This window comes from Pristiophorus japonicus, chromosome 6 (genome assembly GCF_044704955.1).
Source record: "Pristiophorus japonicus isolate sPriJap1 chromosome 6, sPriJap1.hap1, whole genome shotgun sequence".
In the NCBI taxonomy this organism is placed as follows: domain Eukaryota; kingdom Metazoa; phylum Chordata; class Chondrichthyes; family Pristiophoridae; genus Pristiophorus; species Pristiophorus japonicus.
This window is the reverse complement of record NC_091982.1, coordinates 197,369,853-197,395,644: the sequence shown is the minus strand read 5'-3', so window position 1 is coordinate 197,395,644 and position 25,792 is coordinate 197,369,853. Positions and strand designations below refer to the sequence as shown.

General features: G+C 45.0%; 1 protein-coding gene across 1 annotated transcript in view; it reads left to right on the top strand.

The window, feature by feature from the left end:
- The window catches only part of plch1 (phospholipase C, eta 1), a 201,750-nt gene that overhangs the window by 54,655 nt on the left and 121,303 nt on the right, over window positions 1-25,792 (top strand). Inside the window, exon 6 of the mRNA XM_070883536.1 lies at window positions 10,125-10,262. Within this exon, the coding sequence (XP_070739637.1) occupies window positions 10,184-10,262 (79 nt within the window). The 5' untranslated portion in view covers window positions 10,125-10,183. The remainder of the gene's footprint in view (window positions 1-10,124; window positions 10,263-25,792) is intronic.

The following is a 25,792-nucleotide window of genomic DNA, read 5'->3' as shown; positions in this document are numbered from 1 at the left end:
CGAGTCTCAACGCAAAGAGCATGAAGAGGTCAAGCGCAGGCAGCAGAAGGACTGCGCGGCAAACCAGCCCCACCCACCACTTCCCTCGGCGAATGTCTGTCCCACCTGTGACGGGGTCTGTGGCTCTCGTATTGGACTGTTCAGCCATCAAAGAACTCACTTTGGGAGTAGAAGCAAGTCTTCCTCGATTCCGAGGGACTACCTATGATGATGATGATGAAGACAAAACAGGTAAATTTGACACCGGGCCATAAAAGAAGAAATTAAGGCAGATGACCAAAAACTTAGTTAAAGAGGTAGGTTTTAAGGAGCATCTTAAAGGAGGAAAGAGAGATAGCAAGGCAGAAAGATTTAGGGAGGGAGTTCCAGAGCTTACATCTGAAGGCATGGCCACCGATAGTTGAACAGTTATAATGAGGGATGTTCAAGAGGGCAGAATTAGAGGAGCGCAGAATCCTGTGGGGTTGTAAGGCTGAAAAAGATTACAGAGATAGGAAGGGGCAAGGCCATAGAGTGATTGGTAAACATGGATGAGAATTTTGAAATTGAGGCATTGTTTAACCGGGAGCCAATGTAGGTCAGAAAGCAAAGGGGCGATGGGTGATCGTGATGGTGCAAATTAGGATACGGGCTGCTGAATTTTGGGTGACCTCAAGATTATGTAGTGTAGAATATTGGAGGCCAGCCAGGAGTGAGTTGGAGTAGTCAAGTCTGGAGGTAACAAAGGCATGAATGAGCTGAGGCAGGGGCGGAGGCGGGCAATATTACGGAGGTGGAAAAAGGTGGTTTTAGTTATGTCACGGATATGTGGCTGGAAACTCATTTCAGGGTCAAATATGACACCTAGGTTGCGAACAGTCTTGTTCACCTTCAGATTAATGCCAGCGAGAGGAATGGAGTCAGTGGTGGTAAAATGAAGAGATAAGGTAAAGTGGTGATCAGAGGCCCAATCCTTCAGTGTTCTGATATTGACTAGCAGTGTGATGAAAGTGGCTTCCAAGGTTACAGAAATAACCTGCAAACTCCTGACAGCTAAATCGCTGCACAAAATGGTGTCAGTGAGAGCCTTTTCATTAGGCAAGGAAGCCGATGTAATGTGGGAGTATTATATGCAATTCCCAGCTGTTAATTAATGGACTTGTTAAATGGCCACGAAGCTTCTGCCTCCCCTTCACAGGCGAGATTCACGAGGTGCATGAATCCCGTGCTCAAGAAATTAAAGCCAAAACCTGCTGTTAAAAGCCTCTTCAGGGTCTCTCAACAAGCATTTAAGCACTTCAATGAGGTCGCTCGCCTCTCCTGAACAGGTCCGTGGCGCGCTGGAAAACGCACCGAAGTTAAATACGGAAGTCAGCGGGATGACGGTGGGTTCCCGATGCGCTGGCAATTTCTGTGATTTTTACGGCTGACCCGCCCCCAAACCCGCACGCTCGGGAGCTGGGAATATTCCAGCCTAGCTTTTTCAATATGAGTCTTTAAATCGAGCTTCACATGAATGTACAATCTTTGACAATAATTCAAAACCTCACTTGAGAACTTCTATTTTGATTCTGTTTCCAAGCCAAACTTGGTTGCAAAGAGAGCTATTTCCCTGCTGTTTTAATAATTTCACACACAAGTTATTGCTGCAGGACTTTTTGTCAACAAACATCTACGAAGACTTGTGTTCTGTCTATGATATTTTACTGCAATTGAAACTAAATTAGAAGCTTGGAATTTCACCTCAAATTCTCCAGTATTAAAATGTTTCTTATCTATGAAATTAAAGTAGTTCATTCGACAATGGTAGATGCTGATGTTCATAGCATTTCAAATCCTTGAAAACCAAATGAAGACATATGAAAGCAAGAAAATTGCAATGGATAGAACACTCGGCTCCAGACCACATTACAGCCTTGGTCCAAACATGGACAAAAGAGCTGAATTCCAGAGGTGAGGTGAGAGTGACCGCCTTTGACATCAAGGCAGCATTTGGCTGAGTGTGGCATCAAGCAGCTCTAGTAAAATTGAAGTCAATGGGAATCAGGGGGAAAACTCTCCACTGGCTGGAGACATACCTAACACAAAGGAAGATGGTTATGGTTGTTAGCGGTCAATCATCCCAGCCCGAGGACATCGCTGCAGGAGTTCCTCAGGGCAGTGTCTTCGGCCCAATCATCTTCAGCTGCTTCATCAATGACCTTCCCTCCATCTTAAGGTCAGAAGTGGGGATGTTCGCTGATGATTGCACAGTGTTCAGTTCCATTCGCAACTCCTCAGAAATTGAAGTAGTCCATGCCCGCATGCAGCAAGAGTTGGACAACATTCAGTCTTGGGCTGATAAGTGGCAAGTAACATTTGCGCCATACAAGTGCCAGGCAATAGCCGTCTCCAACAAGTGAGAGTCAAACCACCTCCCTTTGATAATCAGTGGCATTACCATTGGCGAATCCCCCACCATCAACATCCTGGGGATCACCATTGTTGAGTCCTTAACTCTTAAACATAATCACACGAGGCACGTACTGCAATCACAGTCACTCTGTGACCTTCACCTTTATTACCTGGATCAAGGAGTGCTTCCCCCGGCGAGGGACCTCCCCTTATATACCTGAATCTCCAGGTAAGGAGTGTCTCCCACAAGTACGCCCCCTGTGGTCAAGGTGTGCATTTCTAGTAAGTATGTACAGTATGTAGTGGTTACATGAGGGTAGCAATTGTATAAGGGTTACAGTAGTATGCTGGTTACATACATGACATCACCTCCCCCTCACATCTTTTTGACTCAAAGGTTAAGTCTATCAAGTGGTCGACGCTCTCTTGTGGAGCGCCGCTGTTGAGGCTCTGGTGGCGGAGCCTTGTCATGCGTTTCTGTCGCCTGAGGTGATTCCGGCCTGTCCAGGCTGGCCACAGGGACTGTGCATGCTGGTGATTGTCCTTGTTGCTCGTCCACTGGCAGTGGTGTGGTTGACATCTCATGCTCGTCTTCATGTTCATCGGTGTCTATGCTGAACCTTTTCTTTACTTGGTCCAAGTGTTTGCGGTATATCTGCCCATTATTGAGTCTGACCACTATGACCCTGTTTCCCTCTTTACCAATTACGGTGCCCTCCAGCCACTTGGGTCCCAATGCATGGTTAAGTACAAATACCGGATCATCCATTTCTATACACCTCTCCCTTGAGTTACGATCGTGGCACTCGGTTTGGGACTGGCGCTTGCCCTCAACAATGTCTGCCAGGGCTGGGTGGATGAGGGACAGCCGCATTTTGAGCATATGTTTCATGAGGAGTTCTGCTAACTCCCGTGAGTGAGTGCGGCCGGGACCTATAGGCCAGCAGAAGGCGTGATAGGCGGTACTGCAGAGAGGGTCCTTGGATGCGGAGCATGCCTTGCTTTATGACTTGGACCGCACGTTCCGCCTGGCCATTGGAAGCCGGCTTGAACGGTGCCGTCCGGACATGTTTGATGCCATTACCCGACATAAACTCCTGGAATTCATGGCAGGTGAAACACGGGCCATTGTCGCTGACCAGAATGTCCAGTAAGCCGTGGATCGCGAAAACCGTGCACAGGCTCTCCACAGTGATGGATGTCGTGCACGAGTTTAATATGATGTACTCGATCCATTTCGAGTATGCATCGACAATTATCAAGAACATTTTTCCCATGAACGGGTCTGCATAGTCCTAATGAATGCGTGACCAAGGCTTGGTGGGCCAGGACCACGGGCTGAGCGGGGCCTCCCTGGGGGTGTTGCCCAGCTGGGCACACGTCGTGCACCTGCGAACCCAGTGTTCCAGGTCTGAGTCAATCCCCGGCCACCATACATGTGACCGGGCAATGGCCTTCATTAACACGATGCCAGGGTGCTCGCTGTGGAGTTCCCTGATGAATGCTTCCCTCCCCTTCTGGGGCATGACCACTTGGCTGCCCCATAGCAGGCAGTCGGCTTGGATGGAGAGCTCATCCATCCGTCTCTGAAACGGTCTGACTTCCTCGGGGCACGCCCCGTGCATGGGCGTCCAAGCCCCAATCAGGCCACATTTCCTTATCATGGATAGGAGGGGGTCCCTGTGGGTCCAGAGTTTGACCTGATGGGCTGTGATGGGGGAACCTGCGATGTCAAAAGCCTTAACGGCCATGACCATCTCAGCACTTTGCTCCGCCGCCCCCTCGATGGTGGCAAGGGGAAGCCTGCTGAGCGCGTCAGCGCAGTTTTCGGTGCCTGGCTGGTGCCGTATGGTGTAGTCATACGCAGCCAGCGTGAGAGCCCATCGCTGTATGCGAGCTGACGCATTTGCATTGACCGCCTTGCTGTCGGACAACAGAGAAGTTAATGGCATGTGGTCCGTTTCTAACTCGAACAGTCTGCCGAAAAGGTATTGGTGCATTTTTTTCACACCATAAACGCAAGCGAGTGCTTCCTTTTCGACCATGTCGTACCCACGCTCTGCCTGGGAGAGCGATCTGGAGGCATAAGCCACCGGTTGGTGTTGTCTGTCTCCATTACCCTGCTGCAACACACACCCAACCCCGTATGATGATGCATCGCATGTTAAAACTAGTTTTTTACAGGGGTCATACAACGTTAACAGTTTGTTGGAACAAAGCAGGTTCCGCGTCCTGTTGAAAGCCCATTCTTGACAGACCCCCAAAACCATTCGCAAACCTTACGCAGGAGCATGTGTAACAGCTCCAACAATGTGCTTAAGTTCGACAGGAAGTTCCCGAAATAGTTCAGAAGTCCCAGGAACGATTGCCACTCCGATGTGTTGCTGGGCCGGGGCGCATGACGGATCGCCTCCGTTTTGGATTCGGTAGGCTGGATCCCGTCTGTGGCAACCCTCCTGCCCAAAAACTCGACCTCTGGGGCCAAAAACACACACTTGGCCTTCCTTCAGCCACAGGCCTACCCGGTCCAGTCAGCATAGCACCTCCTCCAGGTTGTGGAGGTGTTCCTCGGTGTCTCGACCCGTTATTAGGATGTCGTCCTGGACTACGATTGTGCCGGGAATGAATTTCAGCAAGCTTTCCACGTTTCTCTGAAAGATGGCGGCCGCCAAATGGATGCCAAAAGGACACCTGTTGTAGATGAATAAACCCTTGTGCGTCGTGATGGTGGTCAGAAGCTTGGATTCTTCAACCAGTTCCTGAGTCATGTAGGCCGAAGTGAGGTCCAATTTAGTGAACAGCTTGCCACCTGTCAACGTGGCAAAAAGGTCCTCCGCCCTCGGGAGCGGGTATTGATCCTGCAGGGACACCTGGTTGATGGTTGCTTTGTCATCACCGCAGATCCTAACTGAGCCGTCCGCTTTAAGGACAGGAACAATGGCGAAATTATGCCCTCTCTGAGCAGCCTGTCCAGTTCACTCTCTATTTTCTCATGCATCACGTACGGCACCGCTCTGGCTTTGTGGTGCACTGGTCTGGTGTCCGGAGTGATGCGTATCACTACTTTTGTGCTCTTGAACGTTCCGACACCGGGTTGAAACAGTGACCCGAATTTTTGTAGTACCTGTGAGCATGAGCTTCGCTCCACAGATGAAACGGCGTGCACATCCCCCCATTTCCAGTTCATCTCAGCTAGCCAGCTCCTTCCCAAAAGCGCGGGGCCATTTCCCGGAACAATCCAGAGTGGCAGCCGGTTCTGTGACCCATTGTGTTACCACCACGTGTGCACTGCCTAGCACTGGAATGATCTCTTGGGTGTACGTCCGTAGCTGCGTATTAATTCGTTCCCGTTTGGGCCTGCTAGCTCTGTGTGGCCATAGTTTCTCAAATTGTTGTGCACTCATGAGGAACTGGCTCGCTCCCGTGTCCAGCTCCATGCGCACCGGGATGTCATTCAATAAAACTTTCATCATCATGGGTGGTGTTTTGGTGTATGAGCTGTGGACGTCAGCCACATGAACCCGCTGAACTTCAGCATCCATGGCTTTACCCCAGGCATTGTCCTGCACTGCAAGCCCCTCGCCAGATTCCTCTGTTTTGTAGATTAGCCTTTCTACCGGCTGTTTGCAAACCCTAGCCAAATGTCCTCTGGCATTACAATTCCAACAGATGAATTGCTGAAATTTGCAGCTTTTCGCATAATGTCTGCCCCCGCATCTCCAGCATTGGCTGAGATCGTTGTTCACAAAAGGACTGTTAGCAGGCATTCCTCTCTGATTGTTCCTTTGGTTCTTTCTGAACACTCTGATGGTGGGTGTTAATGGTCCCCTTGACGGCGTGAATTGCCGCTCCCCTCTCCATTGTCCCTGTCGGGGGCCCACCTTAGAGTCGGTTTCAGCTTGGGCAGTTACAAAATGCCTTTGTCTGACTGCTGCAGTTTCAAAATGCCTTTGCCTGACTGCGAGATCTTGAGCCGCGTTTATCACGTTAATTCCTTGGTCCGTCGCCACGTTGGACCCAGGACTACTCGCGTAAATTCGCTTGGTCTCTTCTTCCCCAGCTATGAAAGTTTGAGCTATCAATGCTGCCCCTTCTAGAGTTAAGTCCTTGGTCTCTATGAGCTTCCTGAAGATCCCGGCATGGCTAGTGCCCTCAATGAAAAAATCCCTTAACATCTCCCCCCTGCAGGCGTTTGAGAACTTACAGAGGCTGGCCAAGCGGCGCAAGTCTGCCACGAAGTCCGAGATGTTTTGCCCTTCCCGACGTCGGTGTGTGTAGAACCGGTGCCGGGCCATGTGTATGCTGCTCGCCGGTTTTAAGTGTTCGCTGATCAGCTGGCTGAGCTCTTCAAAAAACTTGTCGGCCGGTTTGATGGATGCGAGCAAGTCCTTCATCAGCGCGTACGTTTTTGTCCCGCAGCTTGTTAGTAGATGCGCCCTCCGCTTGTCAGCCGCATCCTCTCCCAGCCAGTTCTTCGTGACAAAGGTCTGCTGGAGTCTCTCCACAAAATCGTCCCAGTTTTCACCCACATAGTAACGTTCCTCTGAGCTACCGGTGGCCATCCTCTGGGTTCAGTGATTCCCGTTTCCCATCGCCAGGTGTTGAGTCCTTAACTCTTAAACATAATCACATGAGGCACGTACTGCAGATACAGTATGTAGTGGTTACATGAGGGTTACAATTGTATAAGGGTTACAGTCGTATGCTGGTTACATACATGACAACCATTGACCAGAAACTGAACTGGACTAGCCACATAAATACTGTGGCAACAAGAGCTGGTCAGAGGCTAGTATTCTGCAGCGAGTGTCTTACCTCCTGGCCCCCCAAAGCCTTTCCACCATGGATAAGGCACAAGTCAAGAGTGTAATGGAATACTCTTCACTTGCCTGGATGTGTGCAGCTCCAACAACACTCAAGAAGCTCGACACCATCCAGGACAAAGCAGCCCACTTGATTGGCACCCCATCCACCAGCTTAAACATTCACACCCTCCACCACTGCATCAACTCACCATGGCTTTTTCGGCAGCACCTCCCAAACCCACAACCTCTACCACCTAGAAGGACAGGGACAGCAGGCGCATGGGAACACCATCAACTGCAAGTTCCCCTCCAAGTTACACACCGTCCTGACTTGGAAATATATCACCGTTCCTTCATCATCGCTGGGTCAAAATCCTGGAACTCCCTCCCTAACAGCACTATGTGTTTCCTTCACCACAAGGCCTGCAGCGGTTGAAGAAGGTGGCTCACCACCACCTTCTCAAGGGCAACTTGGAATGGGCAATAAATACTGGCTTTGCCAGCAACACCCACATCCCGGAACAAATTTTTAAAAATGACTAAAGATTGGTAAAATGATCGTCACCCTCAGAAGTGATTAAATGAGTCACTCCTGGATCAAGACCATACAATAAGAACGGAATTGAAGAGCGATGGGGCAGAAAACTGCAGGAGCTGGCAGAAAGAAAAGTACCTTGATGAGATCTTGTGCCATCTATGACCAGTCTAGTTATGATGACTGATTTATGGATTGTTGGACTGGATTTCAATAACTGGCACTGTGTATCGGTATAAACAAAATATTAGTTGTGTAAACGAGCGGGAAAGACAGAACATGCCATCAACATGCATATTTCAGACTGTTAACAAGAAAACATGAACAATCTTCTTAATAAATCCTTTTTGAAAGGTATTTCCTTTAACTTAAACTGGAATAAACTTGTGAATAAAGTAGTCACTCCATTTCCAATGTTTCAGTGCTAAGAATATCTAACATGACAGATGTTTGGGAGTGAATAACAAAGACATATTTTAATCACAATGTTCCAATGATATCCTAAATCACAAAGACATAGCTTTGAATGTTTTCTGAATCTACAGCGTTTCACTCTTTCACTGCCTTTCATCCATTATTTTTTGAATGCATACATATATAATAAGGTTTCAATATAGTTAAAAGCAGGGCTAAAATTAGACTGACAAAAGATTGTGACAGGCAATGTGATGTCATCACTATAGATTAATTGCCATGCAATTAACAACTTATTAGAATCATTTTGTATTTGGATATGATTATTGAACTATTAAGACCATTGTGAATAACAATACACATAGGACTGTAATTGTGACAAACGGCTACCACCGGATTACCACCGAAAAAAAACGCTATGATTTTGTAATTAAGATCGGCGGAGTCTGCCCGGTGAGAAAAATCGGTGTTCCACATGGATTTTCGGTGGAATTCGCGATCCGTCAAATTTAGAATAATTACAGAAAATTTTAGACCGAGGCTGCGTGTTGGGCCTAGGAGGGGGGAAAGACACACAATAATTTTCACAAAAAAAAATCGGACAACATTCACAGGACCCTTCTGCACTGAATTGTTGCAAAAGAATTTAAAAAAAAAACTTTAACTTGCCTTTTTGTGCAGGGTTTCATACTTGCCGCCGATCAAACTGCTGCTCCAGCTGGTTTCTCGTGGATGTTTTTTTTTCTCCTCACCTACGGGTTACCGCTACCACCAAACTTGGGCGGAAGTGGGTTTTTTATTTCTCCAGGGGTTTTTCGAAACTGTCGGCGGTACACTTTGATCAAACTTGCAACAGGTGGTATTTCACCAAAAAAATATGAATACCACCAAAAAACCCGGTGGAAATGACCAAATTCCAGCCCTTATCTTTAGAAAATTGTATTAAAAATGCCCATTATACTAATGACTAATTGGCAACTCTTTTGAAGTTTGAGGGCCTGGTCCTCGTTCGAAGACCAGGCCCTCAAATCTACCACCAAGCTCATGATCTACAGGGCCTTAATAATACCCGCCCTCCTGTATGGATCAGAAACATGGACGATGTACAGAAGACACCTCAAGTCGCTGGAGATATATCACCAACGATGCCTCCGCAAGATCCTGCAAATCCCCTGGGAGGACAGGCACACCAACATTAGTGTCCTCGTCCAGGCTAACATCCCCAGCATTGAAGCACTGACCACACTCGATCAGCTTCGCTGGGCAGGCTTCTTGGTTTGCATGCCAGACATGAGACTCCCTAAGCAAATGCTTTATGTGGAGCTCCTTCATGGCAAACAAGCCAAAGGTAGGCAGCAGAAACGTTAGAAGGACACCCTCAAAGCCTCCCTGGTGAAGTGCGACATCACCACTGACACCTGGGAGTCCCTGGCCGAAGACCGCCCTAGGTGGAGAAAGTGCATCCGGGAGGGCGTTGAGCTCTTCGAATCTCAACGCCAAGAGCGTGAAGAGGTCAAGCGCAGGCAGCGGAAGGAGTGTGTGACAAACCAGTCCCACCCAACCCTTCCCTCGGCGAATATCTGTCCCACCTGTGACAGAGTCTGTGGCTCTCGTATTGGACTGTTCAGCCACCAAAGAACTCACTTCAGGAGAGGAAGCAAGTCTTCCTCGATTCCCAGGGACTACCTATGATGATGATGACACTTTCAAAAAGACAATACAGGCATGATGAGCTGAATGGCGGCCTCCTGTGACGTAAGATTCTATGATATATGTCTTTTAATAATGGTAACAATTAATGTTGGTCAGCTAAAAATAAGTTTTTTTTTTAACTCCTCATTAATCAACTCATGATCCAATTTCATTATTAAGAGGTTTGTTTGGTTAAAGAATTAAATCAATTATACTCATCAGCTAAAATTCAATGTTCCCCTCCCCCCTATCTTTAGCAGCAGTTAGTTAATTTATGTGTACCCTGTTTCTTCTTTGCTTTACAGTTTGGTTATATTATTCTGGAGCACAATAGACCTTTTCTCTGGCTGTAGTTTGATTTATAATGAATTCCTGGGTTCTGAACAGAAAAGGTGGCCTTCAGTACTGTAGACACTTCCTAGCAGACAATGGTGTGTTCCATGGTAAGTTATCTTGCTTTACCTTTATAAAAAATAAAGTAGGTGCATGTCTTTAGATTACAAATGCTAAGTCAATGCTTAAAGTAGAAGAAGAACATGCTCATGATAAAAAGAAAACACTGCAAATACTACGAATACCAGGTTAGTCAGCATCTGCAAAGAGTGAAGACAACTTTAGACTATTCAGTCGTGCAACTGCAAATGTATATCCTGGAAATGATCAAATAATGTGTGGGCACAATATAGAATTAATGCAAGAATTCTTGGGGACCAAACTAGTGCAGACAGTTTAATGTTTTTTCTTAAGTTAATATTGAAGCATTAAGTATTGAAGGTTTACTTTTTTGTGCTAACATAAAATGGTAGACCAACTTTTCTATTTAAAAAATGTCATATTAAATTTTCTCCTGTTTTATCTATACCACTGTTGGAAATATTTTGAATATTAAGAATGGAGATTAAAATCAGTTCAAGGTAATTTTTTTTTTAGTGATTTTCAATTATCTTCACCCAGCTAAAATCTAGTCTTTTATTGTTTCCTTGGTAAAGTGATACTATAACCAATTGATGGGAGCAGCTGCAGCTCCTGTTAATGACAACGCTACCAGTGACTCAATGTAGGATTACGCAGACTGTTCACAGCTGGATTATGGCAGGATCACCATTTAGTTGCATATGCTGACAAATCTGACTGTTCATAGTGAGCCCAGCTTCTCCTAGATGAGCTTTGGTGCAGATTACCTACTTTACTGCAAGAGTTATTATATTTTCTGTAATTTTCCAGTTTAACATCAAATTATTTTTGTTTAGTTGAATATATTCTCTAGTCTAACGTAAAATATTCTTTGTACTATTCTTGTGTATAACCATTATCACATTAATGCCCCCACAATGAAGTGCCATGAGGTAGTAATAATATAGCTTTTGTTTGTGAGGATTCAGTATCTAGCATATTACAACTTGGAGGAAATTTTAAGGACAAGTTGGATTTCTATATAACCTTATTGCAAGCTGAAGTGCTGTACATGATTTCCAATTGTTTATTGAGGGTGGATTTAATAACCCAGCTGGAAGTCTGGTACCGTTACCAATAAGTTTTCTTTGGTTGTTCTAAATGTGGTTTACAAGTTAAATTGAAAACGCATTTTTGACCATAATTCTTGGTATAATTGGTATAGCAGTTGAACTCCATCTGTTAACTTGCAGATATGGTTGTTGTATGCAATATTCGAGCACTATGTTCGCACAGATCTCTTGCATGCAAGATGTAAAACTGTAATAAATAACTTTTGAACTGTATTTAAGTTATAATATCATCACCGCTTTGATGGCACTGCTCAGAAAGTGGCCAATGCTTCAAGTTAAGTGTTCAGTTTGAATATATGTGAATGCTGACCCCATTAATGCAGTCCAATGTGTCAGCAATTGGATTAGGTAAACTGTAGATTAGAGAGTATTTCCTGGGTCATTGTGGGCTCCTCGTTCACTAATGTCTATTTTAAAAGGAAAACTTTGTACTGTGTTGACAATTTGAAATGTGGATTCTACTGCTATTTTGTATTTTAACAAAAAAAGAGAAGAAATAGATAATAAATACTTATACCCAGCAAATAAGCAAAAGAAATGTAACAATATATCTGCATAAAGTTTCAAAGGTTTCAGGATGCAGTTAATTAGTCTAGTCACAGATCTTTGGGTTTTTATTTATAGTCTTCTTTGCCCTCCCATCGCTTTCTGCCCATTTTCTGTTGGCCATTTATGCTTTTGCCTATCTTCTATAATAATAATCAGTTTTTGTTTGTCCTGGGGTCGGGGCAGGGCTGGGAGCACATGGTCCGGACTGAATGACAGTTGCACCAACCAATGGGTGATCAGGGCCCGCCTGGCCTCGTAACCAATCAGGACGGGGAGCGATGGAGTGAATTTTTAAAGTTTGATTGACGCGGGGTCTGCTCCAATGAGGAGGTGGCATTGGATGCGACGGAGCCAATGGGCGCAGGCATGGGGGGCCGGTACCTCCCCAGGTGTTGCTGCGTAGCCGAGAGGAGCGTGTGGTGGGAGCAGCAGGTGAGAAAGAGGGTGGGGGGGTGGGAGGACATCAGCGTTGATTCCATAGATGAAGGTGATGATAACAGTCTAAACAAGTACTGTTGTAATAAAGATAATAGTCCTGAAATTCCAATTTGGCCTTTCCGTGGGCATTTTAGAGAAAAAATCCGCACTTACCTTAAGCTGCTGCCCATGTCCGCACTTCCGAGCCTGTGGCCTGAGCTGACTGCCAGTCGCAGCGCATGCACGTGGCGACGTGCGCAGTGCTGGAGCTGGCATCACATGGTTCTGGGTAGACAATCGGGTAAGGTATCATAGTAATAGGAGTTCCACAGGGTCCTAAACTCCTATTACTATGATTATGATAGAGCCCGAAACACCCAAAACACAGTCCCAAACACCCAGAACACTAATAAAAAATAGAAAATAATTACACTACATTCATTTAAATTAAAGTTATTAATGTCTTTTTAAAAAAAATAATAATTTCCTGATTTTTTTTTTAAAGATTTTTTAAATAAACGTACCATTGTGGGGAGGGTTTTTAATGTTTTAATAACTTTATTTTTATATGCTTTTGTGTTTCTTAAAACACTTGCATCTGTAAAAGTAGGCTATGCGCCTGCTTTTTCAGGCGCAAGATTTTTGAGGACATTTGTAAGAGTAAATATCGGAAATTTACACTTACAAGTGTCCTCGCTCCTGATCTAGCTACGATCTGTCAAGCCAGAAACTTGACGGATCGAAAATGACGGTTTCCAGCGCATGCGCATTGCGCGCTGGAAACCGGCATTTCCGATGCCTTCCTGGGTCCGTAGGAACTCCGTACCGACCCGGGGAGGCCGGACTTTCAGGGCCATTAATTTGACCACAAATATTTTGCAGGTCTCTGCTGATTCTAATAAATGTGCTGTGTTGGTCATTCCTTATTTGGGCATTACCATTCTGCCATGCCTCTAGGTGGTTTCTCAATAGAGCTTTTCTGCTCTGGAAGTACCTGTCACATAGTCACACCTGCAACCATTTACCACTAGATGGAGCTTCACGAGCTCCAAAAGCCTCACATTGTCATACCTTTGTTTACAGCATCACACTGAAGGAAATTTGCTTTAGTCCTGACTTTCTATGTGATTGGGGGAGGGGTGGGGGGAGGAACAACGACGATGAGGGGGACATCATGCAAGGTCAACTGGTGTGATTTAGATCTGCATTCGTAGTGTGTTCATAACTATTAGAATGTCCTTAAAAAGACACATTCTTGTTTATCCAAACTTTTGAAACTGAATGCAATCTTTGTTCTGGTTTTCTCAATCATCGCCATCTCTGGTTCTAACATTTCCATATGGAAACATCTTTCATTCAAAAAAAAATTGTTAAATTAGGTTTGCATGGCAATAATTTTCACATGTTCAATCTTGTCACAACAGTCTCAGTACAGGTTCACTGTATTATTAGTTGAATTTTGTGCATACTTAGTTCAGTAACTTTAATTGTTCTGGCTGCACTTGGATTTGTATTACCCTCATTGGACACAAGGGGATGCTGCTGTACAGAATTTCTCACGTTTGTTTCAAAGACAATAATCATTTTAATATGCTAATTTCAATACAATTTTTGTAACACAAACCTTTTTCTTTCTAAACAAAATCGCTCTGGCATTCTAAATATTTAATACTACATTTCACAGTAATAAATTACTCCTACATGTAAGTTGCCATGTAATTGTGTTTGTGTAAGCTCAAGTCCTTAAACTTCAGACAGTGGACTTTTATATAGGTTTTAAAAAAAAATTGAATCCCAAATTAATGGTAGCCTGCCAGATTGACTTAGGAGCAGGAGTAAACCATTTGGCCCCTCGAGCCTGCTTCGCCATTCAATAAGATTATGGTTGATCTGATCTCCATTCCATTTTCCTGCCTGTTCCCCATAACCCTTGACTCCCCTGTATTTCAAAAATCTGTCTATCTCCACCTTGAATATATTCAACGACTCAGCCTCCACAGTTCTCTGGGGTAGGTTGCAAGGGGTGAGACCATTTTACATGTTCAGTTATCCAGTTATCCTGTAATATTTATTAGTGCAGCATTAAAAAATGGAGTCCGGTTAAAAGTCCAAAATTAAAATGTTTATTAAACATTTGTACAGCACAGTTGTAATTAGCTTAACATTACTTATCTTTAAACCTTTCTAACTTTAAAAACTTTATTCAAAACCGTGGCAAACTTTAAAAAGAGCAATCAACGAAAGCAACCAAAAAACAAACAAGACATCTATCCTCCTCCTTAGCGCTGTGCACCAAGCCTGCCCCAGTAGATACCGCTATCCCTACGCATGCCTATAGTTGTAGGCTTCTGCTTCCTTGCCCCCCCCCCGTACCCCCAGGTGTAATCTGTTTCATTTCTGGCGCGGTGTTTCTTGCTGCTGGCTTACAACAGGAACAGAGCCAAAATGTGTCATTGTCGAATGGCCGGGTTCCTCTTTGTAGTCAACCTCAGCCTCAGGATCAACCCTTGATATTGGTGCAAAGTGGAAAGTGTTCCTTGCATTAATGACCGCCTGGGTGAGCCACCCGAGTGCCGACACTACCTCGGCCAAAGGCTTCGAGGAGCAATCGAGATTGTTGGATGTTCTCCCCGTTACTCCCCACAAGATGTCCTATGTTCTCCGAATCCAATGTTTCTGCATTAGGTCTGGAGTTTGCCCTCCTGTGATATCTCGCAGGTGTGGCTTGCTGCGACACACTTATACCCGCAGTCTCAGACATCACACCTAGAAAAGTCCTCTTGCTTAATTTACTCATGGAAGAAACATAGAAAACATAGAAAATAGGTGCAGGAGTAAGCCATTCGGCCCTTCGAGCCTGCACCACCATTCGATATGATCATGGCTTGGAATTCTCAAGGGGTTCAGCACCTCCAAATCCAGGGTAACCATCTCATCGTCTATAGCTTCTTGCTGCCCATCATTCTCCTGAATTGGAGTATCTGGCGTGGCGGTTTCTTGAACACTCTCTCCTTCAACTTCAGGTGCATCTTTTGTCTCCTCCTCATGCTCAACCTCTGCGATACAAAAGATAGATGCTTGCTTAGCAGCATTGAGGAAGGAGAAGTGTAGGCAGCACACACAGTATGTAACATTTCGCCAACCCAGACTGCAATTTGCAGGGCTTATCTTCTAATGGAAAACTGGGCCCGGCTTCCGCATTGATTGTTGGTCTTCTCCTGTGATATTTAATCATTGACGCTATCCTCTGCTCCACGGCTGTTAATTGCAGCCTACTTGCCAGACCTCCTCCAGTTTGTGACCGTTCTCAGTTGATCTGTGACACCACCAAATATGCAAATGAAACTTTTTAAAAGAGGGTCCTTCTGAACACACGCGTGGATCACATTTACAGATGTTATTGTAATGCATAAATATACATAATCATACATTTATTTGGGCTTTTAAATATAACGTATTACTTACAGTCACTGCTTGTCCGAAGTCCTGCCACTTCTTTTTCAGCTGCGTACCAGTTCTCGGGGTCATGGATATTCTATTTAAACTCGACTGCAACCTGGTCCCAAACTTTTGCGAGTGCAGACGGTTTAAGCTTATTTTTACTGAAGCTTCCCTTGTTCTCAAGAATTCCCCATCTACTCTCAATTAAGTCTATCAGGGGCTCAATTTCTTCTGCAAGAAATCTCTTCGCCCTTACAGTTTCCCCTTCTCCATCTCTGACCCTTTTGCCTTCTCTGCGCCTTTCCATTGCAGCCATCTCGTGATCAAAGCTGTATTTCCTACTTCCACCTCTGCCACCAATGGATTCTCAATGGTGATCCACACAGTCCCTACATGTGCTGTTTTTTAATACTTTCTACTGCGCATGTGCAAATTTAAAAAAATATATTTTGCGATGCGCATGCGCGATTTGGTGCCCGTTTTTTTTTTCCATCGCATGTGCTGTGTGGTTTAGGTGCATGTTGGAAGCTCCGCCCTGCGAGTTCAGATTGGGCGCCAGAGTCTGCACATATGGTAAGAAAACTCTGCATTTTTTTGCATTTTTAATTTCAGCGCTGAAGGACCGAAAAAAAACGGGCATCAAGGTAAGTGAGCACCATTTTTTTTCTTTAGGGTAACTTGGGCCCTTAGTCCCATTAGTTTGCCTAGTACTTTTTCTCTGGTGATAATGATTGTTTTAAGTTCCTCCCTTCCTTTTGCTCCTTGATTATTGACTATTATTTGGATGATTTTAGTGTCTTCTACCGTGACGACGGATACAAAATATTTGTTTAAAATCTCTACCATTTCCTTGTTTCCCATTATTAATTCCCCAGTTTCATTCTCTAAGGGTCCAATGTTTACTTTAGCTACTCTCTTCCTTTTAATAGAAGCTCTTACTGTCTTTTAAAAAAAATATTTCTTGTTAGTTTACTCTCTCAATCTATTTTTTCCCTCTTTATTATTTTTTTAGTCATCCATTGCTGGTTTCTAAAAAAATTCCCAATCTTTTGGCCTACCACTAATTTTGGCAACATTGTATGGCTTTTCTTTTAATTTTAAATCTTAAATCAATACTTTTAGCAAATGTACCTGTGACAAAATGTAATCTGATGGAACAGTAAATTGATTACAATGTCTACTTTCTGCCCTATGTTCTCATACCCAGATACCTTCTAACAAACAGCTTGTAATATACATTGTGTGTAAAGTACAGCAAATACATGCATAGTCTATTCTCTTAGCTGGCTGCTGGTTCTTGATATCTAGTAGCATCCCCAACACTGAGCCTCTGAAATTGTTAATGGAAACTTGGCTTATGAAAAAAATTACATTTATATAGAGTCTTTCATGTACTGAGGCCAATGAAGTACTTGAAGTGCAGTCTCTGTTATGCAAGCAAACACAGTAGCCAATTTGCATCAATAGCAAGGTCCCACAAACACCAGGTGTGCATTTATAATTGCACCTGCCCTCATTTCCCTTCTGCATCACCGTACCATTAACAGCCATTCCCTCAAGTGCCTCGACATCATGCTCTGGAAATTCCCACCTTAAATGCTTGTGTCTCTCCAGCTCCCTCTCCTGTAGGACCCTCTTTAAAACCCATCTTTTTGATCAAGCTTTTGGTCATCACCCCTCCTAATAGTAGTTTCCTGCTTAGTATTCTTCATAGAGCATTGCTGGAAGCTCATGCATTCACAATCAGAAGTTGTCTGCGAGAGGATCCTAGATTATAAAACATTCACAAGTAGCTTTCTCATTTTCACTTGCACACAGAATTAATTTTCTCTGCACTTTGCTCCTTTTCTGACCTGAAACTCCCAAGAAAGCTACCTCTCTAATTTTTGGATGCTCAGAGTACATTCCTAAATAGTGACTGGTTAAAGCCCATCAACTACTTTCAAAATTCTAGTTGTTTTTATGATTCAGGACATAGGCTGATATTGAGTGATTGACACATATGGATGGCCAAATTGTGGCATGGCCAGTGTTGATGTACAAATATGTTGTGTGTATGTTAGTTTATTAGTGTGTTATCCACAAAATATTAAGTAATGCAAGAAGGCCATCAGGTCAGTCTTTTGAAACACAGCCTGCGAAGTCAGAGTAGGAGAATGTGGGGTCACACTTGTAGAGTCTTGGTGTTGCTTCTGCTGTCTGCCTTAGAGGAAAAATACATAATGTACAGTGATATCAAGGAAAGGTATTAGATTCTTTACAAGTTGATCACATATTCCCCCTGTCCAGAAGCTTATTTTTTATGTTCCTAGAAACAGAAACATGCTGGACCCCAACAGACATGCACTATTTACATGGGATAGCAACCATGTCTGTCCCCACCCCTTCTTCTCCCTCTTATTTTATTTCTTTAAAGTTCCCTGCTGCTCAAACTAGTTTGAGTGAATTTCATGGGCTAGACTTTCCACTATGATTGCGGGCGATATTTCAGCCTTAGTGCTTTTTTTATTTTTCAGGATCACTGGAATATTGCTCATTTTAAAAACCGCTAGTTTTGCCTTTTTAATTTGAGCTTAGCGATGTGAAATGGGCAATAGTGATGTATTCAGTCGTGCAAGGCTGGCGTCCATAGCAACGGCCGTTCTGCGCATGCGCGTTATTTTTCAGGCAAAGAACTTTTCCCGCGATTCGGAAGGTCGAGCCACAGCATCGCGAGAGCGGGAGCATAAAGGGCGACGGCGACAGTTGGAGCAGCGGCAGTTCGGGGCGCGGCTACAGCATCACGAGAGCGGGAGCATAAAGGGCGACGGCGACAATTGGAGCAGCGGCAGTTCGGGGAGCGACCAGCTTGTGGAGGGGCAGGAGATAAACAAAGAAGTAAGAAGGAATCGAAGTGTGATGTCACAGCCAAGGGGGTAAGTGATTGGCTGGTTGGTGAGCATTGATCTTTTTCTTTTTCTTTATCAGTAAGAAACCTTTAGGTTAATTTAAGGGTTAAGTCAAGGCAGGGGAGCCCAGACCCATGTCATGCTCCTCCTGTACTATGTGCGAAATCAGGGACGCTTCCAGTGTCCCTGACTACTACGTGTGCAGAAAGTGTACCCGGTTGCAGCTCCTGACAGCACTGGAGCTGTGGATGGATTCACTCTGGAGCATCCGCGATGCTGAGGATGTCGTGAATAGCACGTTTAGTGAGTTGGTCACACCGCAGGTAAAGGTTTCAAAGGCAGATAGGAAATGGGTGACCATCAGGCAGAGCAGTGGAAGGAAGGTAGTGCAGGGGTCCTCTGCGGTCATCTCCCTCCAAAACAGATATACCACTTTGGATACTGTTGAGGGAGATGGCTCATCAGGGGAAGGTAGCAGCAGCCAAGACCATGGCACCAGGGCTGGCTCTGCTGCATAGGAGGGCAGGAAAAAGAGTGGGAGAGCTATAGTGATAGGGATTCGATTGTAAAGGGAATAGATAGACGTTTCTGTGGCCGCAAACGAGACATCAGGATGGTATGTTGTCTCCCTGGTGCAAGGGTCAAGGATGTCTCGGAGCGGCTGCAGCGCATTCTGGAGGGGGAGGGTGAACAGCCAGCTGTCGTGGTCCATATAGTTAGCAACGATATAGGTAAAAAACGGGATGAGGTCCGACAAGCTGAATTTAGGGAGCTAGGAGCTAAATTTAAAAAGTAGGACCTCAAAGGAATTAACTCAGGATTGCTACCAGTGTCACGTGCTCGTCAGAGTAGGAATTGCAAGATAGCTCAGATGAATACGTGGTTTGAGGAATGGTGCAAGGGGGAGGGATTCAAATTCCTGGGACATTGGAACCGGTTCTGGGGGAGGTGGGACCAGTACAAACCGGATGGTCTGCACCTGGGCAGGACTGAATCCGATGTCCTAGGCGGAGTGTTTGCTAGTGCTGTTGGGGAGGGTTTAAATTAAAATGGCAGGGGGTTGGGAATCTATGCAGGGAGGCAGAGGGAAGTAAAAAGGGGGCAGAAGCAAAAGGTAGGAAGGAGAAAAGCAAGAGTGGAGGGCAGAGAAATCAAGGGTAAAAATCAAAAAGGGCCACATTACAACATAATTCTAAAAAGACAAAGAGTGTTAAAAAAACAAACCTGAAGGCTCTGAGTCTCAATGCGAGGAGCATTCGTAATAAGGTGGATGGATTAATTGCACAGATAGATGTTAACGGATATGATGTAATTGGGATTACGGAAACATGGCTCCAAGGTAACCCAGGCTGGGAACTCAATATCCAGGGGTATTCGATATTCAGGAAGGATAGACAGGAAGGAAAAGGAGGTGGGGTACCGTTACTGATTAAAGAGGAGATTAATGCAATAGTAAGGAAGGACATTAGCATGGATGATGTGGAATATATATGGGTAGAGCTGTGAAACACCAAAGGACAGAAAACGTTAGTGGGAGTTGTGTACAAACCACCAAACATTAGTAGGGAGGTTGGGAATGGCATTAAACAGGAAATTAGGGATGTGTGCAATAAGGGTACAGCAGTTATGATGGGTGACTTTAATCTACATATTGATTGGGATAACCAAACTGATAGTAATACTGTGGAGGAGGATTTCCTGGAGTGTAATAAGAGATGGTTTTTTACACCAATATGTCGAGGAACCAACTAGAGAGCAGGCCATCCTAGACTGGGTATTGTGTAACGAGAGAGGATTAATTAGCAATCTGGTCGTGCGAGGCCCCTTGGGGAAGAGTGACCATAATATGGTAGAATTCTTCATTAAGATGGAGAGTGACACAGTTAATTCAGAGACTATGGTCCTGAACTTAAAGAAAGTAATTTTCGACGGTATGAGACGTGAATTGGCTAGGATAGATTGGCAAATGATACTTAAAGGGTTGACAGTGGATAGGCAATGGTAGACATTTAAAGATCACATGGATGAACGACAACAATTGTACATCCCTGTGTGGCGTAAAAATAAAAAAGGGAAGGTGGCACAGCCATGGCTAAGAAGGGAAATTAGGGATAGTGTTAAATCCAAGGAAGAGGCATATAAATTGGCCAGAAAAAGCAGCAAACCTGAGGATTGGGAGAAATTTAGAATTCAGCAGAGGAGCACTAAGTGTTTAATTAGGAAGGGGAAAATAGATCCCTTGAAGTCAGAATCGGGTGAATTCATAATGGGGAAGAAGGAAATGGCAGACCAATTGAACAAATACTTTGGTTCTGTCTTCACTAAGGAAGACACGAATAACCTCCCAAAAATACAAGAGGACCGAGGGTCTAGCGAGAAGGCGGAACTGAGGGAAATCCTTATTAGTCAGGAAATGGTGTTAGGGAAATTGAAGGGACTGAAGGCCGATAAATCCCCAGAGCCTGATGGTCTGCATCCCAGAGTACTTAAGGAAGTGGCCCTAGATATAGTTGATGCATTGGTAGTCATTTTCCAACATTCCATGGACTCAGGATCAGCTCCTATGGATTGGAGGGAGCTAATGTAACCCCACTTTTTAAAAAAGGAGGGAGAGAGAAAACAGGGAATTATAGACCAGTTAGCCTGACATCGGTGGTGGGGAAAATGCTGGAATCAATTATTAAAGATGTAATAGCAGCGCATTTGGAAAGCAGTGACAGGATCGGTCCAAGTCAGCATGGATTTATGAAAGGGAAATCCTGCTTGACAAATCTTCTGGAATTTTTTGAGGATGTAGAGTGGACAAGGGAGAACCAGTGAATGTGGTGTATTTGAACTTTCAAAAGGCTTTTGACAAGGTCCACACAAGAGATTAGTGTGCAAAATTAAGGCACATGGTATTGGGGGTAATGTATTGATGTAGATAGAGAAATGATTGGCAGACAGGAAGCAAAGAGTGGGAATAAACGGGTCCTTTTCAGAATGGCAGGCAGTGACTAGTGGGGTGCCGCAGCATTCAGTGCTATTTACAATATACATTAATGATTCAGACGAAGGAATTGAATGTAATATCTCCAAGTTTAGAGATGACACTAAGCTGGGTGGCAGGGCGAGCTGCGAAGAGGATGCTAAGAGGCTGCAGGGGGACTTGGACAGGTGAGGTGAATGGGCAGATGCAGTATAATGTGGATAAATGTGAGGTTATCCACTTTGGTGGCAAAAACAGGAAGGCAGATTATTAGCTGAATGGTGACAGATTAGTAAAAGGGGAGGTACAACGAGACCTGGGTGTCATGGTACATCAGTCATTTGAAGGTAGGCATGCAGGTACAGTAGGCAGTAAAGAAAGCAAATGGCATGCTGGCCTTCATAGCGAGGGGATTTGAGTATAGGAGCAGGGAGGTCTTGCTGCAGTTAAATAGGGCCTTGGTGAGACCACACTTTGAGTATTGTGTGCAGTTTTGGTCTCCTAATCTGAGGAAAGACGTGCTTGCTATTGAGGGAGTGCAGCGAAGGTTACCAGGCTGATTCCCAGGGTGGCAGGATTGACACAGGAGGAAAGACTGGACCGGCTAGGCTTATACTCACTGGAATTTAGAAGAATGAGAGGGGATCTCATAGAAACGAATAAAATTCTGATGAGACTGGACAGGTTAGATGCAGGAAGAATGTTTCCGATGTTGTGGAAGTCCAGAACCAGGAGACACAGTCTAAGGATAAGGGGTAAGCCATAGAGGACCGAAATGAGGAGAAACGTTTTCACCCAGAGAGTGGTGAACCTGTGGAATTCTCTGCCACAGAAAGTTGTGGAGTCCAGTTCGTTGGGCATATTCAAAAGGGAGTTAGATGTGGCCCTTACGGCTAAAGGGATCAGGAGGTATGGAGAGAAGGCAGGGGTGGGGTACTGAGGTTGCATGATCAGCCATGAATGGCAGTGCAGGCTCGAAGGGCCGAATGGCCTGCTCCTGCAGCTATTTTCTATGTTTCTATCTGCGCACGCTCAGAAGGCATAGGGAAGGAGAGACTGAAGGAAGGTTTTTGAGGAGGCATTTTTTGAAGGAGTTGAGAAACAAATAAGATGGAGCTGGACCATGAGGAGTCGGAAGAGAGTGTGGAGGAGGTTGCAGGGAGAAAGAGGGCGAAAGACTTCTCCAAAGAAGCAAACAAGGCTTTAGTACTCGAGGTGGCAACTCGGTGAGGCCAATTAGCCCGAGGTGGGCGTGGGATTTACCAAAGATATCGCCACTGTCGTGTCATCTGTGGCCCATGATAGGCGAGAGGCGGATCAGTGCCGAAAGCACTGGAATAGTCTTGTTTCATCAGTAAGAGTAAGTATTAAATTATTACATTTATAATTGTAATGATGCACTGACTCATTAATTAGAATGTAAATCTGCCAGATTGTAATTAAGCTGGGTCATCTTGGGTAGCTTACCTGTTAAGATTTGGACTGGGGTCGGAACCTGTGCCCTTTAACTCTGATGTTGCTGAGATGCCTGAAACTTAATCGACAGTATTGTTATTTAAAGGCTTTGATCGAAAATTGGGGCCAGAGGAATGACTGGAAACAGACAGACCGCAAACACTCAGCATTTCTACCACTTTAGTTTAGAAGGAGAATTATTAACCTATATCGCTGCTTGTGTGCTGTGAGCAACTCTTCAAATTGGGCACCGTCTCCTTTTTGGTTAGGTTGGTGGATGGGGGCACGACTGAGCATTGTTGGGTCTGGCCAGGTTTGCCCAGACTGCGAGTTTCTCCGGCTGCTGTCAATCACACTGACCCAGCCTGGACTGCAGGAGAATTGCCCTGGCTCATTGTATGCCCTGGGATACTTTGGGACATTAGCCCCAGCCATACGTAGATTTCTGAGCACAGGCCAGGTACACGGTGCCCCCTCCCATTACGGTCCTGTTATTGGCGAGTTCACCAGCTCAACAGCGGTCCTGATTCTCCCCCCTCGGAGACCTCCATTGATTCCAATAAACTACCTCTCTCCCCTTAGGTACCGAATGGCACAGCCCATGGATGGGGCCTTTTCTGGAGATTGTACGCGAGATGTTTGGTGTCAAGCATTAGTTCCTAAACACGATCTTATTAAATATTTTCTCTGAATGTAGATGTTATAATCATGAGTCCATTGGATACAAACTGTATTAGCATATAATGTTAACGCTAACGATGAATGTGGGGTGACTAATTGTGGATGACAATATCTGTTGTGTTTCCGTAATAGTACCGAGTCAATTAGCTTATGCCATGCTCTTGTCACGTTTGCAGAGAAAGATAAGTAAGAATCAGGCAGAGCGGAGGCGGAACGGAGGCAGACCTGCTGACCTGCACCCTCTGACTGATTTGGAGGAACATGCCGCAGGCTTAGTGAGCAGGCATAATCGTTCTGCCACCCGTGGTGGTGCAGATTCCGTTGTTGCTGTTGTGTATGCAATAACTCAAGAGACTGAATACTGTAAACTCTGAACAGGTACAAACCTGGCTCTACTTTATTAGGGCACAAAGTGATTACATTACAAGATGGCTGGCCTTTTATACCTGGGCTACACACATGTGCGCACAGCCTAATGACCTCCGACAGTGGTGCCACCTGGTGGCTGGTAAACCCAAGCATACATACATGACAATATCCCCCTTTAAGATATTAGTAACGGTCTTTTTACAAATTGAGAAGGTCCGGGGCTTTCCACTCCAGAGTTGAACGTCTCAGTTCAACTCCAGCCTTGGGCGAGCATTCTGAGTCTGTTATGACTGGGGGCTGGGTAGCCAATCTGATGGGAGTGTCAATGACCACGTAAGGAATTGAAAGTCCAGATTCATTGACCATGTCAGTGACTGAAAGTCCAGATTCATTGATGACAGCGGAGTCCTCTGATGACTGAGGGGAAGTTGGTTGGTCACTGATTGTGTCTTCCTCAGACTATTCTGGTTCATCTGTGTACCGCAGCTTTATCTGATCAACATGTTTCCTGCATGTCTGCCCATTCTTGAGCTTAACGATCAACACTCTGTTACACTCCTTGGCCATAACAGTACTGACGATCCACTTGGGACATTGGCCATAATTCAGTACATAAACATGATCATTGATAGAAATGTCATGTGACACAGTAGCACGATCATAATACCGTTGCTGACTTTGATGTCTGTATTCAACACGATTATTCAAGTCAGGGTGGACAAGAGAGAGCTTGGTCTTGAGACCTCTCTTCATCAATAGTTCAGCAGGGGAGACCCCGGTAAGCGTATGGGGTCTAGTCCTGTAACTAAGCAATATGCGTGACTAATGAGTTTGCAGTGAACCTTGAGTTACACATTTCATACTCTGCTTGATGGTTTGCACTGCACGATCTGTTTGTCCATTGGATGCGGGTTTGAATGGTACTGACCTCACATGTTTTATGCCATTGAGTTTCATGAACTCTTGAAACTCCATACATGTGAAGCAAGATCCGTTGTCGCTTACAACGATGTCAGGCAGACCATGCATAGCAAACACGATGCAAAGGCTCTCAATGGTAGCAATGGATGTGTTGGATGACACTCTATCCACTTGGAATAAGCATCCACCACAACTAAGAACATCTTTCCCAGGAAGAGACCTGCAAGTCTATGTGGATCCTGGACCATGGTTTAGATAGCCACGACCACACACTCAGCGGCGATTCCGCTGGTGTTTTACTAAGCTGCCTGCAAGTTTTGCACTGATGCACACATGATTCCAGATCAGGGTCAATTCCAGGCCACTGTAGATGAGACCTGGCAATGGCTTTCATCATGATAATACCGGGATGCGTGCTATGTAGATCATGCACAAATTTCTCTCTGCCTTTCTTGGGCCTAACAACACGATTACCCCATAGTATACAATCTGATTGAATGGATAGTTCGTCTTTGCGACGGATGTAAGGTTTGGTCTCCCCGCACATTTGCTTGGGTATGGCAGACCAATCACCACCAAGGATACAACATTTCACCACTGATAATATCGGGTCCTGGCTGATCCAGATCTTAACTTGTTGGGCCGTTCCTTCACTTTCAAAAGCATCCATGACTAACAGTAGGTCTGCCGGTTGTGGCGTTTCCACCTCCGGTGTGGGCAACGGCAGACGGCTCAATGCATCGGCACAATTCTCAGCG